The sequence below is a fragment of the Myotis nattereri genome (genome assembly GCF_964212035.1).
Source record: "Myotis nattereri genome assembly, chromosome: 1".
NCBI lineage: Eukaryota > Metazoa > Chordata > Mammalia > Chiroptera > Vespertilionidae > Myotis > Myotis nattereri.
In genome coordinates, this window is record NC_138075.1 from 187,603,519 (window position 1) to 187,620,654 (window position 17,136).

The window sequence follows — 17,136 nt, forward strand, 5'->3', positions numbered from 1 at the left end:
GCTTTCCCTCTAACCCCCACCCGTAACAGTAACTTGCTCCAGGTTCACTTTCTCTAGTGTCTAGGAGATCATGCAATGCAATTGACACCAGAACCATGATTCCCAGCATTCCTGATGCTCCCCGTGCTCTGGACTTCCACTTCCATTCCAGGGGCTGCCACCAGAACTACAATTCCCAGAACTGCTGGTGATCCCCACGCTCTTGGTTTTCACTTCCGGTCCAGGGGCTGCAGAAATGAAAAGGAGTGGGAACTTCAGCCTCCCCCAGGCTGGGCTGATAGGACCATACACTTCAGTGGTGTCCCTGGGACCCAGGCTGTCGGTACCTGCAGTGTAGGCTTAGAGCAGCTGGGGGCGGGAAGGCCCAACCCAGGCCACTCCATGCCTGTGCACGTGTGCATTGCCCGCAGGCCTGTCATCTTTGTCAGGTTAATTTGCATACTCTCTCCTGATTGGCTGTGGGCATCACAAAGAGGTGGTCAATTTACATATTTGTCTATTATTAGTATAGATTGTGTTTGTACTTCACATTTTAAATCTTCTCTTTGTAATCATCTTATCCTATCTAATAAAGAGGGACTATGCTAATTGACTGCCATGCCCTCACAAGGATGGTGGCACCCACAGCCAATAAGGAGGGAATATAATAATTGACTTCCCTGCCCTCAAAGATGGTGGCGCCCAGTCTCCTCAGACCCCCAGCTTCCCAGGGCCACCCGAGGCTCAGGTAACCAGGGCCGGCTAAGGCTTACGTTGCTGGAAGTGGCAGCAGTAGAGGTGTGATGGGGCGTCACCTTCCCCTGATCACCAGGTTGCCTCCTGCCCCTGAGGACTCCAAGACTAAGAGAGGGGGCAGTCCGGGCTGTTGGATTCCCCCTCCAGTGAATGAATTTTTGCACTGGGCCTCTAGTCTATTAATAACTGGTAACTACAATAATAGGATCTGGAGAATATTATACTAAGCAAAATAAGCCAATCAGAGAAAGACAGCTATCACATCATGTCACTTATATGAGGAATAAATGAACAAAATAAATTGATGAATAAAATAGATCCAGAGACATGGAAGCATGGAACAGACTGACGAATGTCAGAGGGAAGGGCCAAGGGACTCAGGGGGAGAGAGATGGGGAAGGGGGGAGAAATTAACCAAAGAACTTTTATGCATTTATGCATAACCCATAGACACAGGCAATAGTGTGGTAGGCCTGGGAGGAAAGGGGCAGGAGTAGATGGGAGGGGGTTAATTGGGGGGAAAAGGGAACATCTGTAATACTTTCAACAATAAAGAGATATTTAAAAAATAATAATTTTTGCTAATGTAACTATATAAAATGTAAAATATCATAAATCCTATAGAATTAGCATCTCTATGTTCTAAGCTAACTATAGAGTTTGCATCTCTACATTTCATGTCACATCTGAAGTATCAGTTCCCAGGTCTGAGTGTAGAGTTCAGATATAGAGTGGCTTCAAGAAATCAAATATAGTAAGAATTTAACAATTATGAGATGCAAAGAAAGGGTTGAAAGATTAAGTTTAAGAAAAAGAATCATAACTAAAGCTAAAGCAGTAAGTTGACAGGTACAACACACGTTGCCCATAAACCTATAATTATCATAAACTATGATGCTACCATGACAAGTAACATTCGTTAGAGAGAACGCTCTTAAGGCTATCACTGGTTTGAATCAAGCTGAAAAATAATTTGTCTTTCCTTTTTGTTTTAAACACAGAGAAATTTGTCTGCATCACATCTCATCAAATTTTCTATGTCAAGCCACATCATGTTAGAAAAATCCATTCTGCTGTTGTCTCTTCAGATAAGTCTCCTGGGAGTCACTCTTGGTGGGAATGTTCTGATTTGGCCAATGGAAGGTAGTCATTGGCTAAATGTTAAGATAATTATAGATGAGCTGATTAACAAACAGCATAATGTGACTGTCCTAGTTGCTTCTGGTGCACTTCACATCAAGCCCACTTCCAACCCATCTCTGACATATGAAATATATAAGGTGCCCTTTGAGAAAGAAAATGTGGAAGAAACGCTCCATACGTTAATTTTTACATGGATGGAAAATAAACCATCTCCTTCAACCATTTGGAGATTCTACCAGAAGATTGGCAAAGCCTTCATGGACTTCCATGCGCTGAGTAGAGAAATCTGTGATGGTGTTCTCAAAAACCAAAAGCTGCTGGAAAAGCTGAAGAAAAGCGAATTTGATGTCCTGGTATCAGATCCAATATTTCCTTGTGGTGATATAGTAGCTTTAAAACTTGGAATTCCATTTGTGTACACCATGAAGTTTTCTCCTGCATCAACAGTGGAAAAACACTGTGGGAAGACACCATACCCTCCTTCCTATGTTCCTGCTGTTTTATCAGAACTCACCGACCAGATGTCTTTTACTGACAGAATAAGAAATTTCATCTCCTACCATCTACAGGACTACATTTTTGATACTCTTTGGAAAGAGTGGGATTCCTATTATAGTGAAGCTTTGGGTAAGTAACTTTCTTTGTATTATTTAAATTAAAGCAAACAGAGCTCTTTTTGTTTCCTATGATAATTTTTAATCATACCTATCGATAACTATTATTACCATTTGTTAACAGTAAAGGACATAAAATGCAATATGCTTTGGAACTATATTTTGTTGTTTTCTAATTTTAGGTACTTGAAGATACCAATTGCATATTTTTATGTGTAACATACAGAGACAAATACAATTTTTAATTTAGGACTTGATTCCCATTTACATATTGCATTGAAAATAGAAATCACCTAGAAACTTCAGTGGTGTGGGTGAGGGGGGGGGGGTGGGAGGGGAGCTGAAAAAGATTAAGCTTTCTATAAGCCCATTATTAAATAGACCTTTGTGTCTGTGTGTGTGTTTCAAACACACATGTATATGAATAATCTCTGATCATTGCTCATAGCCTTCCTACTGTTTATCAGGCACTCTCTTGGATAGGGAGGTACAACAAAGACTAAGATGGAGTTTCTGGCTTCAAGGATTTCACAGTCAAACATAGAAACCCTATGTAATAAAGTTGGAATATGCAAATTGACCATCACTTCATGACAAAGATTGTTGCGCCCACAACCAATAAGGAGGGAATATGCAAATTGATGCAATAAAGATGGCGGAGGCCCAGCTGGGATGCTTGCATTGTCAACATGGCAACAACTCAGGCATTCCTCCTCACGCTGGCTGCTCCAGGCCTCTGGGCAGAGCATGAAGGCGGAAGGTGACTCTGGGCCAGGTCAAAGGTAGAAAGGGGCCTCCGAGCCAGAGAGAAGGCAAAACGGCGGCTCCTGGCTGGAGCAAAGTTGGAAAGGTGGCTCAGGCCAGGAGCAAAGGAATAAAGGCAGCTCCGGGCCAGATCGAAGGCAGTGCCAGCAGCCAGGGGAAGGAAGGCCTATTCTTGCATGAATCTTCATGTATCGGGCCTCTAGTTAGACATGAAAGGGAATATTTACAATATGAATGGCATGGATAATGAAAATATATATAAAGAACAGAAACGGTATAAAGGAGATAGGCAGTATATGACAGGACAGAGTGGTACTCTGAAAAACTTCAGAGTTGAGATGATACACAAGGAAATTTTTAAATAGTAAATATAAATTTTCCTGAAAATGAAGTGTGTGGGGAAAGAAACAGTGTGCCCAATATTGTGGAATCTAGAAATAGAACATGTGTGGTAGGTGTTATTGATGAGTCAGAATTTAGGAAGGTCAAAGTATAAGGTACAGAGGTATGGGATAAAAAACTTTGAAGATGTCAAGAATGAATGGGTTACATAAATATTTTCCTTTTATAAAATTCTTTATTGTTGAAAGTATTACATATGTTCCCCTTTTCCCCATTGACCTCTCTCAACCTGTCCCCACCCCAAGCCCAGGCCTTTATCCTCTTATTGTCTGTGTCCATTGGTTATTCTTATATGCATACAAGTTAATTGTTTGATCTCTTCCCATCCATCCACCCTCTCCTGCCTTTCTTCTGAGGTTTGACAGTCTGTTCAATACTTCTGTGTCTCTGGATCTAGTATGACATACAAGATGCTTTTCAAAGCATCTTGTATGTCATGCTAAGCATCTTGATTTGTATCTTAGAAGTAACTGGGAACAATCTGGAGGGATGTTTTATGACTAGATTTCATCCTATATAATAAAAGCCTAATATGCTAAGTGTCCTGTCGTCCGTTCAACCTATCAAAGCATACTATGCTAATGATATGCTAAGGCCACTCAATTGCTCACTATGACGTGCACTGACCACCAGGGGGCAGACTCTCCGACTGGTAGGTTAGCTTGCAGCTGGGGTCCGGCTGATTGGAACTGAGCAAGACAGGCCTGACCTGCCCTGGAGCCCTCCCGCGGTCCCTCCTCAGCTGTCCAACCTCCTGTGTCCCTCCCTGGCCCTGATAGTGCACGTGTGGGGTCCCTCAGCCTGGCCTGCACCCTCTTGTAATCTGGGACTACTCAGGGGATACTGGAAAGCCGATTTCAGCCCAATCCTGCAGGCCAGGCTGAGGGACCCCACTGGTGCATGAATTTGTGCACCAGGCCTCTAGTTTTATATAAAATATATGGACAAATGTGGACCTAGAGTGGACAAATGTTAGACTGTAGGCTACTGCATCACTTCAGGAAATATGTGAGGAAAGCATGTTCTACTGAAGTAGCTTATGAACTAGAAAAATAATGCAGATGGGAATACATAGTAACACACTCAGAAGAGCAAGCTCTTGAAAAACAATTTTTGCTTACATGTGTGACTACAAAAAGTAATTAAGTTTCTTTGTACCTACACTTATTTATCCCATCTCAGATAGGGCTACTACTAAAAGGACTATATTAGTTAACCAAAAATATTTTTAAAAGATAAAATCTGTTCAATTAGTATTCATTGCTAAACAGGTAATATTAAAACAAACTGATAGCTAATTAGTGAGAGTGTTATAAGGGATGAGAAAGAGATTAAATTATTTATTTTTAAATTGAGATATAATTGACATATATTAATGTCAGGTATACAGCACAATGATTAGATATCTATAATAATAAAAGCGTCCTTCCGGACGACCTTCCAGACGAAGCTGGGTCTACAAGAGAAGCCCAGGTCCCGGGTGCAAGAGGGAAGACGGTGCCAGCATCCAGGGGAAGGGAGGGCTACTCTTGCATGAAATTCATGCATCAGGCCTCTAGTTTGTATATATTGCAAAAAAATGATCACCAAAATCAGTCTGATTAACACTCATTACCACACATAGTTACAAGTTTTTCCCTTGGGATGAGAACTTTTAAGATTTACTCTCTTAGCAACTTTAAAATACACAATACAGTATTATTAACTAGTAACCATGCTGTACATTATATTCCAATAACTTATTTATTTTATAACTGGAAGTTTGTACATTTTGACTCCCTTCACCCATTTTGTCCATCCCCTACTCCCACCTTTGGCAATACCATTCTGTTCTCTGTATCTACGAATTTGGTGTGGAGTTTTTTTGTTTGTTTTTATGTTTCTTTTTTTTTTTTTTTTTTGAAGCTTCCACAAATAAGTGAAATCATATGGTATTTTTTTTCTCTGTCTGATTTATTTCACTTGGCATAATGCCCTGAAGTTCCATCCATGTTGTTGCAAATGATAGGATTTTCTTTTTTTATAGCTGAATATCTCATTGTATATATAAACCACATTTTCATTATCTATTCACCCATCATTGGACAGTTGAGTTGTTTCCATGTCTTGGTTATCTATACTAATAAAAGGGTAATATGCTAATTAGACCAGATGTCTTCTGGACGTTCTTCCGGACATAGCCATGGTGACAGCAGTTGAGGCAGAGGCTGTTAGGGGCGATCAGGCCAGCAGAAGGGAGCAGTTAAGGGTGATCAGGCCAGCAGGAAGAGACAGTTAGGGGTGATCAGGCAGGCAGACAGGTGAGCAGTTAGGAGCCAGCGGTCCGAGATTGCAAGAGGGATGTCCAACTGCCGGTTTAGGCCGATTCTGCAGGGATCAGGCCTAAACAAGAAGTTAGACATCCCTTAAAGGGTCCCAGATTGGAGGGGGTGCAGGCTGGGCTGAGGGACACCATTCCTGTGCACAAATTTCATGCACTGGGCTTCTAGTTGTAAATAATAGGCTATGATCATAGTGGTCCAGACATTTCTTTGAAACAGTGATTTTTCTCTCTTCTTTGGAAGTATACTCTAGAAGTGGAATTGATGAATAGTTATGGAGTTCTATTTTTAACTTTTTCAGTAATCTCTTTAAAGTTATGCAGGGCATAATATTGTTTTGATCAACAATGAACCAGATATATGAGTGTGGTCTCATAAGATTATAATGGAGCTGAACATTTTCTATCACCTAGTGATGATAGTAGTAAATATTGTAACATTGTAACACAATGCAATACTCCTGTGTTTGTAGTCATGCTGGTGTAAACAAGCCTACTGTGCTGATAGTCTTATAAAAGTAGAACACATAAAAACATGTACAATGCATGATACTTGATAATAATGAACTCTGTTACTGGTTTATGTATTTACACAGCTATACTTTTAATTATTATTTTAGAGTGTACTCTTTGTACTTATTTTTAAAAAAAGCTTGCTTCCTGGCCAGGTAGTTCAGGTGATTAGGGCATGGACTTGATAAGCCAAGGTTGCCAGTTCAGATCCCATGTCAGGTCACATACAAGAAGCAACCAATGAATGCAGAAATAAGTGGAACAATAAATGGATGGTTCTCTCTCTCTCAAAGAAAATGAATTTTTAAACAAAGCTTGCTGTAAAACAGTGTGCCATGTTACACTAGCAGCAGCCTCCTACACCTTGTGTTTACTGCATCTCTTGATTGCATTATTTTCTCTTATGATTGATTTTATCTCACTTTTTTAAAATATAAATTTAGTGTAGCCAAAATATAGCATTTAAAAATTCACAATAGTTTTAATTTGCAATTCTCTGATGATTAATGATGTTGAGCACCTTTTCATGTTAATAGTTGGCCATTTGTATATCTTCTTTAGAAAAGTATCAAATCTTCTGCCCAATTTTTCCACATTTTTGCTAATGAGTTGTATGAATGTTTATATATTTTGCATATTAACACCTTATCACACCTATGATGATCTGCAAAACTTCCCATTCAGGAGGTTGCCTTTTCATTTGTTGATGGTTTCCTTTGTTGTGTTGATGCTGCTTTAGTTTAATGTCATCCCATTGTTTATATTTGCTTTTATTGCCTTTGCTTTTGGTTTCAAATCCCATAAAAGTCATCATTAAGACCAATGTCAAGAAGCTTACTGCCTATGTTTTCTTCAAGGGATTTTATGGTTTCAGGTCTTATAATTAGGTCTTTAACCCATTTTGAGTTAATTTCTGTGTCTGGTATAAGATAGTGTTCAGTTTTATTCTTTTGCATATGGTTGTCCAGTTTTCCCAACACCATTTATTAAAGAAAATTTCTCTCCCCATTATATATTCTTACACCCTTTTATATAAATGGATTGACCATACAGGCATGAGTTTATTGGTAAGGAGTGTCTTAGTGTTAGTTCTAGTTGCTGCATCACCTTCTCTAGATATGTTAAATAGTTGCCCCCAGATTAAAAAATGGATTTTCTCTTGGAAATGTAAACAGAGACCTATTTATCCTGTCATTCAGAGAGAATAAACATAGCTAAAATGAGGGTTATAAACTATCCTATGATGATAGCAGTAAATAGTCAACATCATGGGACTAAAAGTGAATAATAGAGGATGACGAAATTGTCATTATATGAGCCAATAAAACTGTTAATATTTCAAAAACCGTTCATTTTAATTTTTATTTTTATATTTTATTTTTTTTTACAGAGAGGAAGGGAGAGGGATAGAGAGTTAGAAACATAGAGAGAGAAACATCGATCCGCTGCCTCCTGCACACACCCTACTGGGGATGTGCCCACAGCCAAGGCACATGCCCTTGATGGGAATCGAACCTGGGACCCTTGAGTCCACAGACCAAGGCTCTATCCACTGAGCTAAACCGGTTAGGGCTCAAAAACTCTTTAATCTCCTCATGCATGCAGTAAACTAACAGTGACATCGAGTCTGTGCAGTGTCTCAGTTCATAAAATAGAGGAAGGTAAGTGGGGAGTTCTTTGCTCACTAGATATGTCCCCATTTTTATCTCATTATCTAAACTTTTATAAATTGCTCCTTCTCAACCTTGAAGTAATGGCTATCATGATTACACTGCTTCTATTCATCCTGGTGAGATTATCCCCAGATAAACCTTCCCCATGCTGGCAGTCTCAGTATCACAGGTTCCATTGCATTGTGCTGGTAAATTAATGCTGGTAATAAAACCACTCACATGAGACTAATACTCCTTAACAATTTGTTTATGGGAATGTAATGAAGATTTCTAAAAATGAGCCTAACAGTCTGATTTTGATAATATCATGTTTCTAAGCAAATTATACTTTTCTGACTTAGCATGACTATTTAAGTTTGTTTTATTAAAACACATCCTTATTGATGCCCAGGAACATGAACACTCATACTCAAAACACCAGGAAAGAAGCAATAGCACAGACATCGCAGAGTAATTTATTTTTGTGCAAGTCTTTGTACATGGGATAAATGTGAATGATAAATAGAACTCATGTGTAAAAATAACATTTCCAATTTGTAATTTGAATTTACTTTTGCTTTAGCTTGGCTGCTCTAAGCAAACTCATTGCAAAGAATCCATATGCACTCAGGTGTCAGGCTGTCACACTTGAGTAAACAAACAGACTCTGTAAGATTAGTTTTCTGCAGTGTCATGCAATTAGAACCTCAAAGTGAGTCCTTAATCTTTGTTAATTGCTAGAAATTGGATATTATAATGTCAAATTACTTCTTTTATTTCAAGTCACGGGTATTTGGCTCAGACTCCTGGATATTATTTTAGTAATAGCAGTTAACATTTGTTGATCTCATCCTATGCCACAGACATTGTGATAAGTGCTTCATGTGTATTATATCTCTTTATCCTTGCAATAAATTTGTGAGGAAAAACACTACTATTACAGATAAAAATGTTGAGGCTTAGAAATATCAAACATGTTAGAATAAGATTATATAGCTTACCAGTTTGAGAAAATAGTTTTCAAAGACTTAAAGATGTCTTTCTGACACCAAAGCTTCTAAAAAAATTTTTCTCTCCTTTTAAAATTTCAGGTGCAAATCTAGAAATTATTTAGAATATTTTTGGTTTAAACTTTCTTGGTGCTTTCTTCTTCCTTTCAGTGCATTTAGCCTTTGAAATCTGCAGTTCTATTTCTCATCTACTTGAGATTGCTGATTGGAATTTAATTGGGCCATGTTATCACTAGGGAACTTGCTAGTCCCTTAAGCACAAGTCTCCAGGTGATTCGGTTGCCTGGAGAAATTTGCCTGAGGATAGTTTTTGAGTCTTAAGAAAGCTTCTCTTTAAAATAAAGAAAAACCTGCTGCAGATTTCAATATATTTGTTTAAAGTTGAACCAGGTAAATTTTGTTCCTATGTTTGTATTAACAACAAAAAAGCCACAAAAATGAGGGAAACATTTAAGGAAGAATAATGTGGCATTTTAATGACAGTAAAAAATATTTATAATCCATAAACATTACCTATTGCTACCAACAGTTTTATACTTTGGCCACTATAAAAACAAACAGGTTTTTATTTGTATGAGTAATCTTTATATGTGAAAATTTTATAAATACCTAATGTAGTATTATAAATAATTAAATGAATGATTTCTGAGAACGCCATCTATAATAACAATAAATTATCTTGCAAATATATTAATTTAAATATAAAAAAACAGATCTTCAAAAAAATTATGCTCATAATATTTAGATTTTTGCATGAACTAAGTAGTCACAGACACAGGTAATTAACATAAAATAAAATGATAGAAATTGAACAAATTAGAGTTTATATATTTCCAAAGTGTTTTATTTACAGTAGAGTGAACATTTTATTTATTTATTTAAAAATTTATTGGTTTTTTTTTAGAGAGAGAGAGAGAGAGAGAGAGAGAGAGAGAGAGAGAGAGAGAGAAAAGGATAGAGAGAGAGAGAACACAAATGTAAGACAGAAACTTCAATCTTTGGCCTCCAGCATGCGTCCTGATGGGGAATCAAACCTGCCACCTTTTGGTGTACAGGACGATGCTCCAACCATCTGAACCACCTGGCCAGGGCTACACTGAACATATTAAGGAGCTTCTCTTTCTGTTCTTTATGAGCTTTCTTTCCTTTATTTTTCTATTTTTTTCTTCCCTGCATATTTTTCCCTCTAGATCTGTCAATACTATCCCAGGTATTAACAGCAGGAATTAATAGTTGATTTCATTAATGGTACTTTATTACAAAGGCTATATTCAAAAGATTGTTATGTTACACTACCTTTGGCCTTCCTCTCTCTCTTGATTTATTTTCCTTTCTCTCCCTCTCTTTCTTCATTTTTTTTTCCTTCCTTTACTCCCCATTCCTTCCTTCCCTTCCTTCCTTCCTTCCTTCCTTCCTTCCTTCCTTCCTTCCTTCCTTCCTTTCCTCCTTCCTTCCTTCCTTCCTTCCTTCCTTCCTTCCTTCCTTCCTTCCTTCTTTCCTTCCTTCTTTCCTTCCTTCTATCTTTTCTTCCTTTCCATCTTCATTTCTTTGTGTAAAAAAGTATTTACTGAACAACAACCAAGTCTCTAAAACTTTCTGTATATTGGGAATATAAGAGTTAGCAAACAAATTAAAATCTCTATCCCCATGAGCTTACATTCTAGTAAGAGAAGACAAATGATAAACAAAATAAATATGCAAAATATATAGAATGTTAAAGTGTAATATATGCTGTATAGTAGGTACTGGGAATAGGATTACAATTTTAAATAGGATGGTCAGGAAAGGTCTCAAATGAAAGGGTGACCTTTGAACAAAGAACCAAGGGCAGTGAGGGTGACAGCCAAAAGGCTCCCTGGAGGAAAAGCTCTCAGGCATAGATAAGAACAAGTACAAAGACCTGTGTAAGCCATACATGCAGTAATATTTTTACTGGAATTTAACATTAATCGTATCCTTCACAAGCAGGATTTGCATATGTGTATTTTTTCTTTCCTTGATGTTAGAATATTCTTCATCCAATTTTCCAACACTTAAATTTTTGAAATTCTTCACAGAATTGGTCTAGAGGGAGAATATTGAACATATCACACATATAAATAAGACATATGCAAGTTAACTAAAATTTGCATATACTTTTGAAAATATGGTAATTAGAATTTTGAAAGTAAAATTTTGTTTTAATATTCTTTATGATGCAATTTAACTATATTTTATTTACTTCATAATTCCAAATTTCATATGCCTCAAAAATGTATTGTTCTGTAAATTTATATGTTAGTCACATAATTATTTTCTAAGACATCCAAAATGTGTTCAATAATAATTATCACTACCCATATATGTATCACATGCTCACTATTGTAGGTACTGAATAAGCTAATAATGGGATTACAAAAGGTAAGGTTGTGAAGGGTCTTGAAAAGAACATAAGATTCTTAGCTCAAGTTGAACCTGCTGTGGGATCTCTGACAAGGCCAGGACAGATTATATAACGTGTGAGAAAGCATGTTCCAACTTCTCATTTCCACAGGACAATCTATTTCAGAAATCACACAGGTTGAGAAATTCAGTGTAGTATTTACTTAAATCCTTCATGCTCCTCATGTTATTAAATCTATTTGAATTATATTGTCAGGAAGAACTGGTATAATCCAATTTGTCTTTTGTTTTTAATTATATTTTTAAAGTATTAATGACACCTGGTAACTGTAAACTGATCATAAAATAGGAGGGGAACCTGATATTTAATATTATTATCTTTGAATACAGGAGATTTAATAACATGTAAAATTTCTGTGCAGTTTCCATTTCAATGGTTGTGCTTCACTTCTGTGGAGAAAATAAACCAGAAAAACAGTATGATTAACAGTGGTAAAGAAAACCCCCAATATCTATATTGAAGGAAAGAGAAGGAAATAATAAGGAAATATCTAACTGCACTAGTTAAAAAATCCTGTTTTATTTATCAGGGAAGAGGTCCTAAATCTTATTGAGGAAGCAAGTAAAAATGATCATTAGCTCAATTTTAACTATGTTACTAACACTTAAAGGAACAGGCATGTTTACAAAATATGACATCGCTGCTATGCATTTCCAAGAATGCATCTATTGATAAATCTCACCAAGGTGCAGTGTTCCATGAGGCACTTTCAGATTGCACTGATCTCTTCCCTGACCCTTGAACTGAGAGATATCCCACACAACATATAGAAAATTCTTATGTGCGGAGGATTTGGGACTAGCCTTTGCTGTACCTATAGAAGGCAAGGGCTTGAACACTGTAGTGAAAATAGCTAAACAGTAAGACAACTTGGATGGCCCCACTTTGCCTGTGTCTTGGCTTCCCAGTCTTCTCTCTTCCCAAGTGCACTGCCGATCAGGAGAGCAGAAAGCCCAGTACTAACTTATGCACTACTTGGCCAGTGTAGCTTACTTTTACCTGTCAGTACCATGTCGGCTCTATGCTGGCCTCTCTTTCCATCTATGTTAGATAAGTTTCCTAGAAGTAATGCTACCTATTCCAGCCCATGGAAACAAAAAAGCCACTGAAAATTTTCCCCCAAACCCACTTGCCTAGAACTGGGCTACATTATTCCCAACATTATTTACATACTAGAGGCCCGGTGCACAGAATTTGTGTACTCAGGTGGGGGTGTTCCTCAGCCTGGCCTATGCCCTCTTGCAGTCTGGGACCCCTCAGAGGATGCCCACCTGCTGACTTAGGCCCACTCCCTGGGGGATCCGGTCCAAGCTGGCAGTCAGACATCCCTCTGGAAGCCCAGCAGCCCTCGGGGGACGTCCACTTGCCAGCGGGGAGCAGGCCTAAGCTTCAGTCAGACATCCTTAGTGCTGCTGAGGAGGCAGAAGAGTCTCCCCCCACCACCTCTGTACAGGCAGCCATCAGCCTGGCTTGTGGCTGAGCAGAGCTCCATCTGTGGGAGCACACTGACCACCAGGGGGCAGCTCCTGCATTGAGCGCCTACCTCCCTGGTGGTCAGTGTGTGTCATAGTGACCAGTCATTCCCACTTGTTCTGCTGTTAGGGTCAGTTTGCATATTACCCTTTTATTATATAGGCTAGAGGCCTGTTGCATGGGTGGGGGCCGGCTGGTTTGCCCTGAAGGGTGTCCCGGATCAGGGTGGGGTCCCGCTGGGGTGCCTGGCCAGCCTGGGTGAGGGACTGATGGGTGTCTGAAGGCTGGTCACACCTCCTTCGGGGTGGGGTTCCCCACTGGAGTGCCTGGCCAGCCTGGGTGAGGGGCTGATGGCTGTTTTCAGGCTGGCCACACCCCCTTCAGGGTGGGGTTCCCCACTGGAGTGCCTGGCCAGTCTGGGTGAAGGGCTGATGGCTGTTTTCAGGCTGACCAAGCCCCCTGGCGACTGAAGTTCCAAGTCTCTTCTTTTTTTTCTTTTTTTCTTTTATTCTGGGATTTATTTACCTTCTATAATTGAAACTTTGTAGCCTTGAGAGGAGCTCAGAGCCAGCCAGGGTGGGTGGGAGGGAAGCCTCCTGCTCTCTCCAGCTCCATGGCCACGGCTGGCTGAAAGCAGGTATCTTGGGTTTATTTACCTTCTATAATTGAAACTTTGTTGCTTTGAATGGAGCTCAGAGCTGCCACGGCTAGCGGGAAGCTTGGCTTCCTCCATCATTGGGGTAACCAATCCTCCTGCTTGCTCCAGCTCCGTGGCTGCTGGCCGCCATCTTGGTTGGGTTAATTTGCATATAGTCCCCTTGATTGGCTGGTTGGCATGGCTTAAGGTGTAGCAAAGGTATGATCAATTTTCAGTTTGTCTTTTATAAGTATAGATATGCGATCTCTCACTCCCTTTTGGAGCCCAGTATTTTGTTAGTTTTTAATGTATCCCACTCCCATTGTAAGCCCCATTCCCAACCTCCCATCCTCTTTTCTGGAAAACTTGGATCTCTCTGTTCATCTTCTGTCACACGAGTCTTCTAATTCTTTCCCATGTACAGCTTTGCTGTGGTCAGTGCTGTGAGGTGTTCTTAAATTTTCTGTAAACTTTCTTTTGAAGTAAAACATAAATTGAACATTTACAGCTCATTGATGTTTCACAATGTGAACCCACCCATGCAACCAGCACCCAAATCCAGAAAAAAAAGACTGTTACAACCCATAACTCCTCTTCATTGTTCATACCAGCCCCTCTAGGTTTGAACACTTTCTTGACTTCTAACAACATTGAGTAATTTTGCCTGATTTTAAATTTTGTATTAATGAACCACACATTATCTACTCCCATTCTAAGTCCCATGATGCTTCTTTTATTTAACATCATGTTTACTATATTTGTCTAATTGTAGCAAATACAATAATATATTTGTTTATTATATTTGTTGCATGTAATTATAATTTGTTAATTCTCACAGTTATATAGATTCTATTGAATTAATACACCACATCTTACTTATACATTATACTGTTGATGGACATGTAGACTATCTAGTGTTAGCTATTTATGATAAACAATGCTATAAACATTCTTGTACATGTCTTTTGTAAATATGCATGTGCCATACTGTTGGGTTTATTTATAAGAGTGAAATTGCTAGGCCATAGCATATGCCAATGTTTAGCTTTAGTAGGTACTGCTAAAATCTAGTTTCACAAGTGCTTGTATCAATTAATAACCCTACCAGTGATCCACTGGAATTCCATGTTTTCTCCATTCTTACTAACATTTAGATATTTTTTATTTTTATAAAATGTAAACATTCTGTTGATGTATAGCATTATCACTTTTTTATTATTAAGGGATAATTGATCTATGGCAAAAAAAATAATTACGTAAAGATTACAGTGTGGTTTATTTTGACAAAGGTATATACCTCTGTGACTATCAGTCTCTTGGTTCCCTCTCTAATGAAAGCTACTCTCCAGACTTTTTCAGATACTGAGGAACTCCTGAAAACTAATATCTTAGTTTTCCTTCTTATTCACTTCTATTTTTATTTTCTTGGATTTTTAATGCATCCTTTAATCATTTTAATTGTAAAAGTGACATAATTACATTGTCATTCATGTTAAGTTTGTGATCATCTATTCTGGAATCTCTGATATAGTTCTCTATTCAGTGATTCTGCAGGTAATTAATGCCTTTGCTAACTGTACCATCGTTATTGCTAACAATAAATAGAAACTCTTAATAAACACCTGCTTGGTACCAAGCACTTTGATAGGTACATTGCAGATGTTGCTAATCCACAACAAAAACATCCACGAACTATCATTATCTGCCTTTTAGACACAATGCATTAGAAACTCAGAAAGATTAGTTGCTGTGCTCACGAAATATGTCATTGAACAAGATAAGAACCTAGAAATAGTTAATCTTCTACATAAAGAAACGTATGGTTCCCAGGAGTAAGCTGCTCGAGAATGTCCAGAATTTTAATTTTAGAAGTCATGCATAATGAAGAGAAAGAAGCAAGGCCGCCTGCCTTAGTGCGTGGTGATCTGGTGTGTCCTGTGAGAATTCTCGCATCCAGCTTTCCTGAGGATACTGCTGTGACATTCTTGTGACACAGTTTGTTTTGCAAGTTTAAAACTTTTAAATATTTTGGTACGAACTGTCTGAGTTCTCATACAGGAGTGCATGGTTGGTCCTGGGTGCAGAACTTTGCTCTGCCTTATACAAGGTTGCAGCCTCAGGAAAAGCATGGAGGGCCCAGGCCCAGGTGCTTTTGGCCTCTCCTGCCTGTTTACATTGCCATGGCAATTTAGAAATTCAGCAGGTTCTTGAATAATTTTTTCATTCAATTTTGTTTTGTCATAATCAATGAGAGAAAATATTATACACTCCCAGCAGGGGTCGCTATTTGCACGAAAGATGTGCAAATTAGGTGAATTAATTGTCCCAGTCTAAGTGAGGTAGGGATGTGTGAGTGTGTGTGTGTGTGTGTGTGTGTGTGTGTGTGTGTGTGCATCCTCTGATGGAGTGGCCTCCTTTGTCCAGAGTGTGTGGGTTCCTGCCCTGTGGCCTGAGCTGCTGGCATGAGCCCCAGCCACCATGATCCTGAGCTGGAATAAGTAGGTTGAAAATAATTATCTTACTTGCTTTTATTAATCTTTCTTCAATATACTCACATTTAACTCAATATGTAATATTATATAAGTGTTTTGGGTCTTCATTTGTGTTTGATGTTTCTGTGATCAGAAATATGCATAGAACTACTGTTTATGTCAATTAGCCTATGGTAAAATTGGTTTCATTATACGTCATTGCAATTAAACTCACAGTTTCCAAGAACCTACTGATGATGTTAAGTGAGGACTCATTTAACTGTATGTATTTTGGATATTAATCCTTTGTCAAAGCTGTTGTTTGCAAATATCATCTCCCATTTTTTCAGTTACCTTTTTGTTTTGTTGTCAGTTTCTTTTGCTCTGCAGAAGCTTTTAAGTTTGATATAATCGCATTTATTCATTTTTGCCTCTACTTCTCTTTGGGGTCAAATTTTCTAGGAAAAAAATATTATGTTATCTAATAATACTCCAGTAATGAACTACTTCAACCTTTGACTAACTAGAACCTTGCAAATAATATTTCAAATGATTGTATTTCTGGTGCCTGTCGCTATGTTGGTTCTCAGTTATGAAGCCCTGTTTCCTTGGAAAAGGGAGCTGCTTATTCAACTTGGAACTTTTTCTGGGAGAAGCCTTTTAACCCAAGTGTCAGAATTTCTTCAAAGAGGCTTTTCTAGTTTGGCTGTGAATTGGAAATCCATGATAGCTGACTGTGCTAAGGATTCTAAGGAAAGAATGCCAAGTGAAACCCAGAGATTTTCCTTGCTGTAACATCTGTGTTAAGTAATTCATTTGTACAGGTGAGGACTGATAATCTAGCATTACATGAATGTATGTGTGGGCTGGGGAGACTGGTAAGCGTTCAGATTTCCCTACTCTCTCACTCCTGACACACACTGTGTATTATTCAATGAAACAAGTCCTCTTTTGGTAA

At 38.5% G+C, this 17,136-nt stretch overlaps 1 protein-coding gene across 2 annotated transcripts in view; it reads left to right on the forward strand.

Moving 5' to 3' along the window:
• LOC308513468 (UDP-glucuronosyltransferase 2A1-like) overlaps positions 1 to 17,136 on the forward strand; it is a gene marked incomplete at both ends in the record, with an annotated part of 71,515 nt that overhangs the window by 33,549 nt on the left and 20,830 nt on the right. The window contains one exon of one of the 2 annotated variants that reach the window (XM_081083544.1): positions 1,737 to 2,505. The exons of the other annotated variant lie outside the window; for it this stretch is intronic. Coding sequence (XP_080939670.1) covers positions 1,737 to 2,505 — 769 coding nt within the window. The remainder of the gene's footprint in view (positions 1 to 1,736; positions 2,506 to 17,136) is intronic. 2 annotated transcript variants of the gene reach the window in all.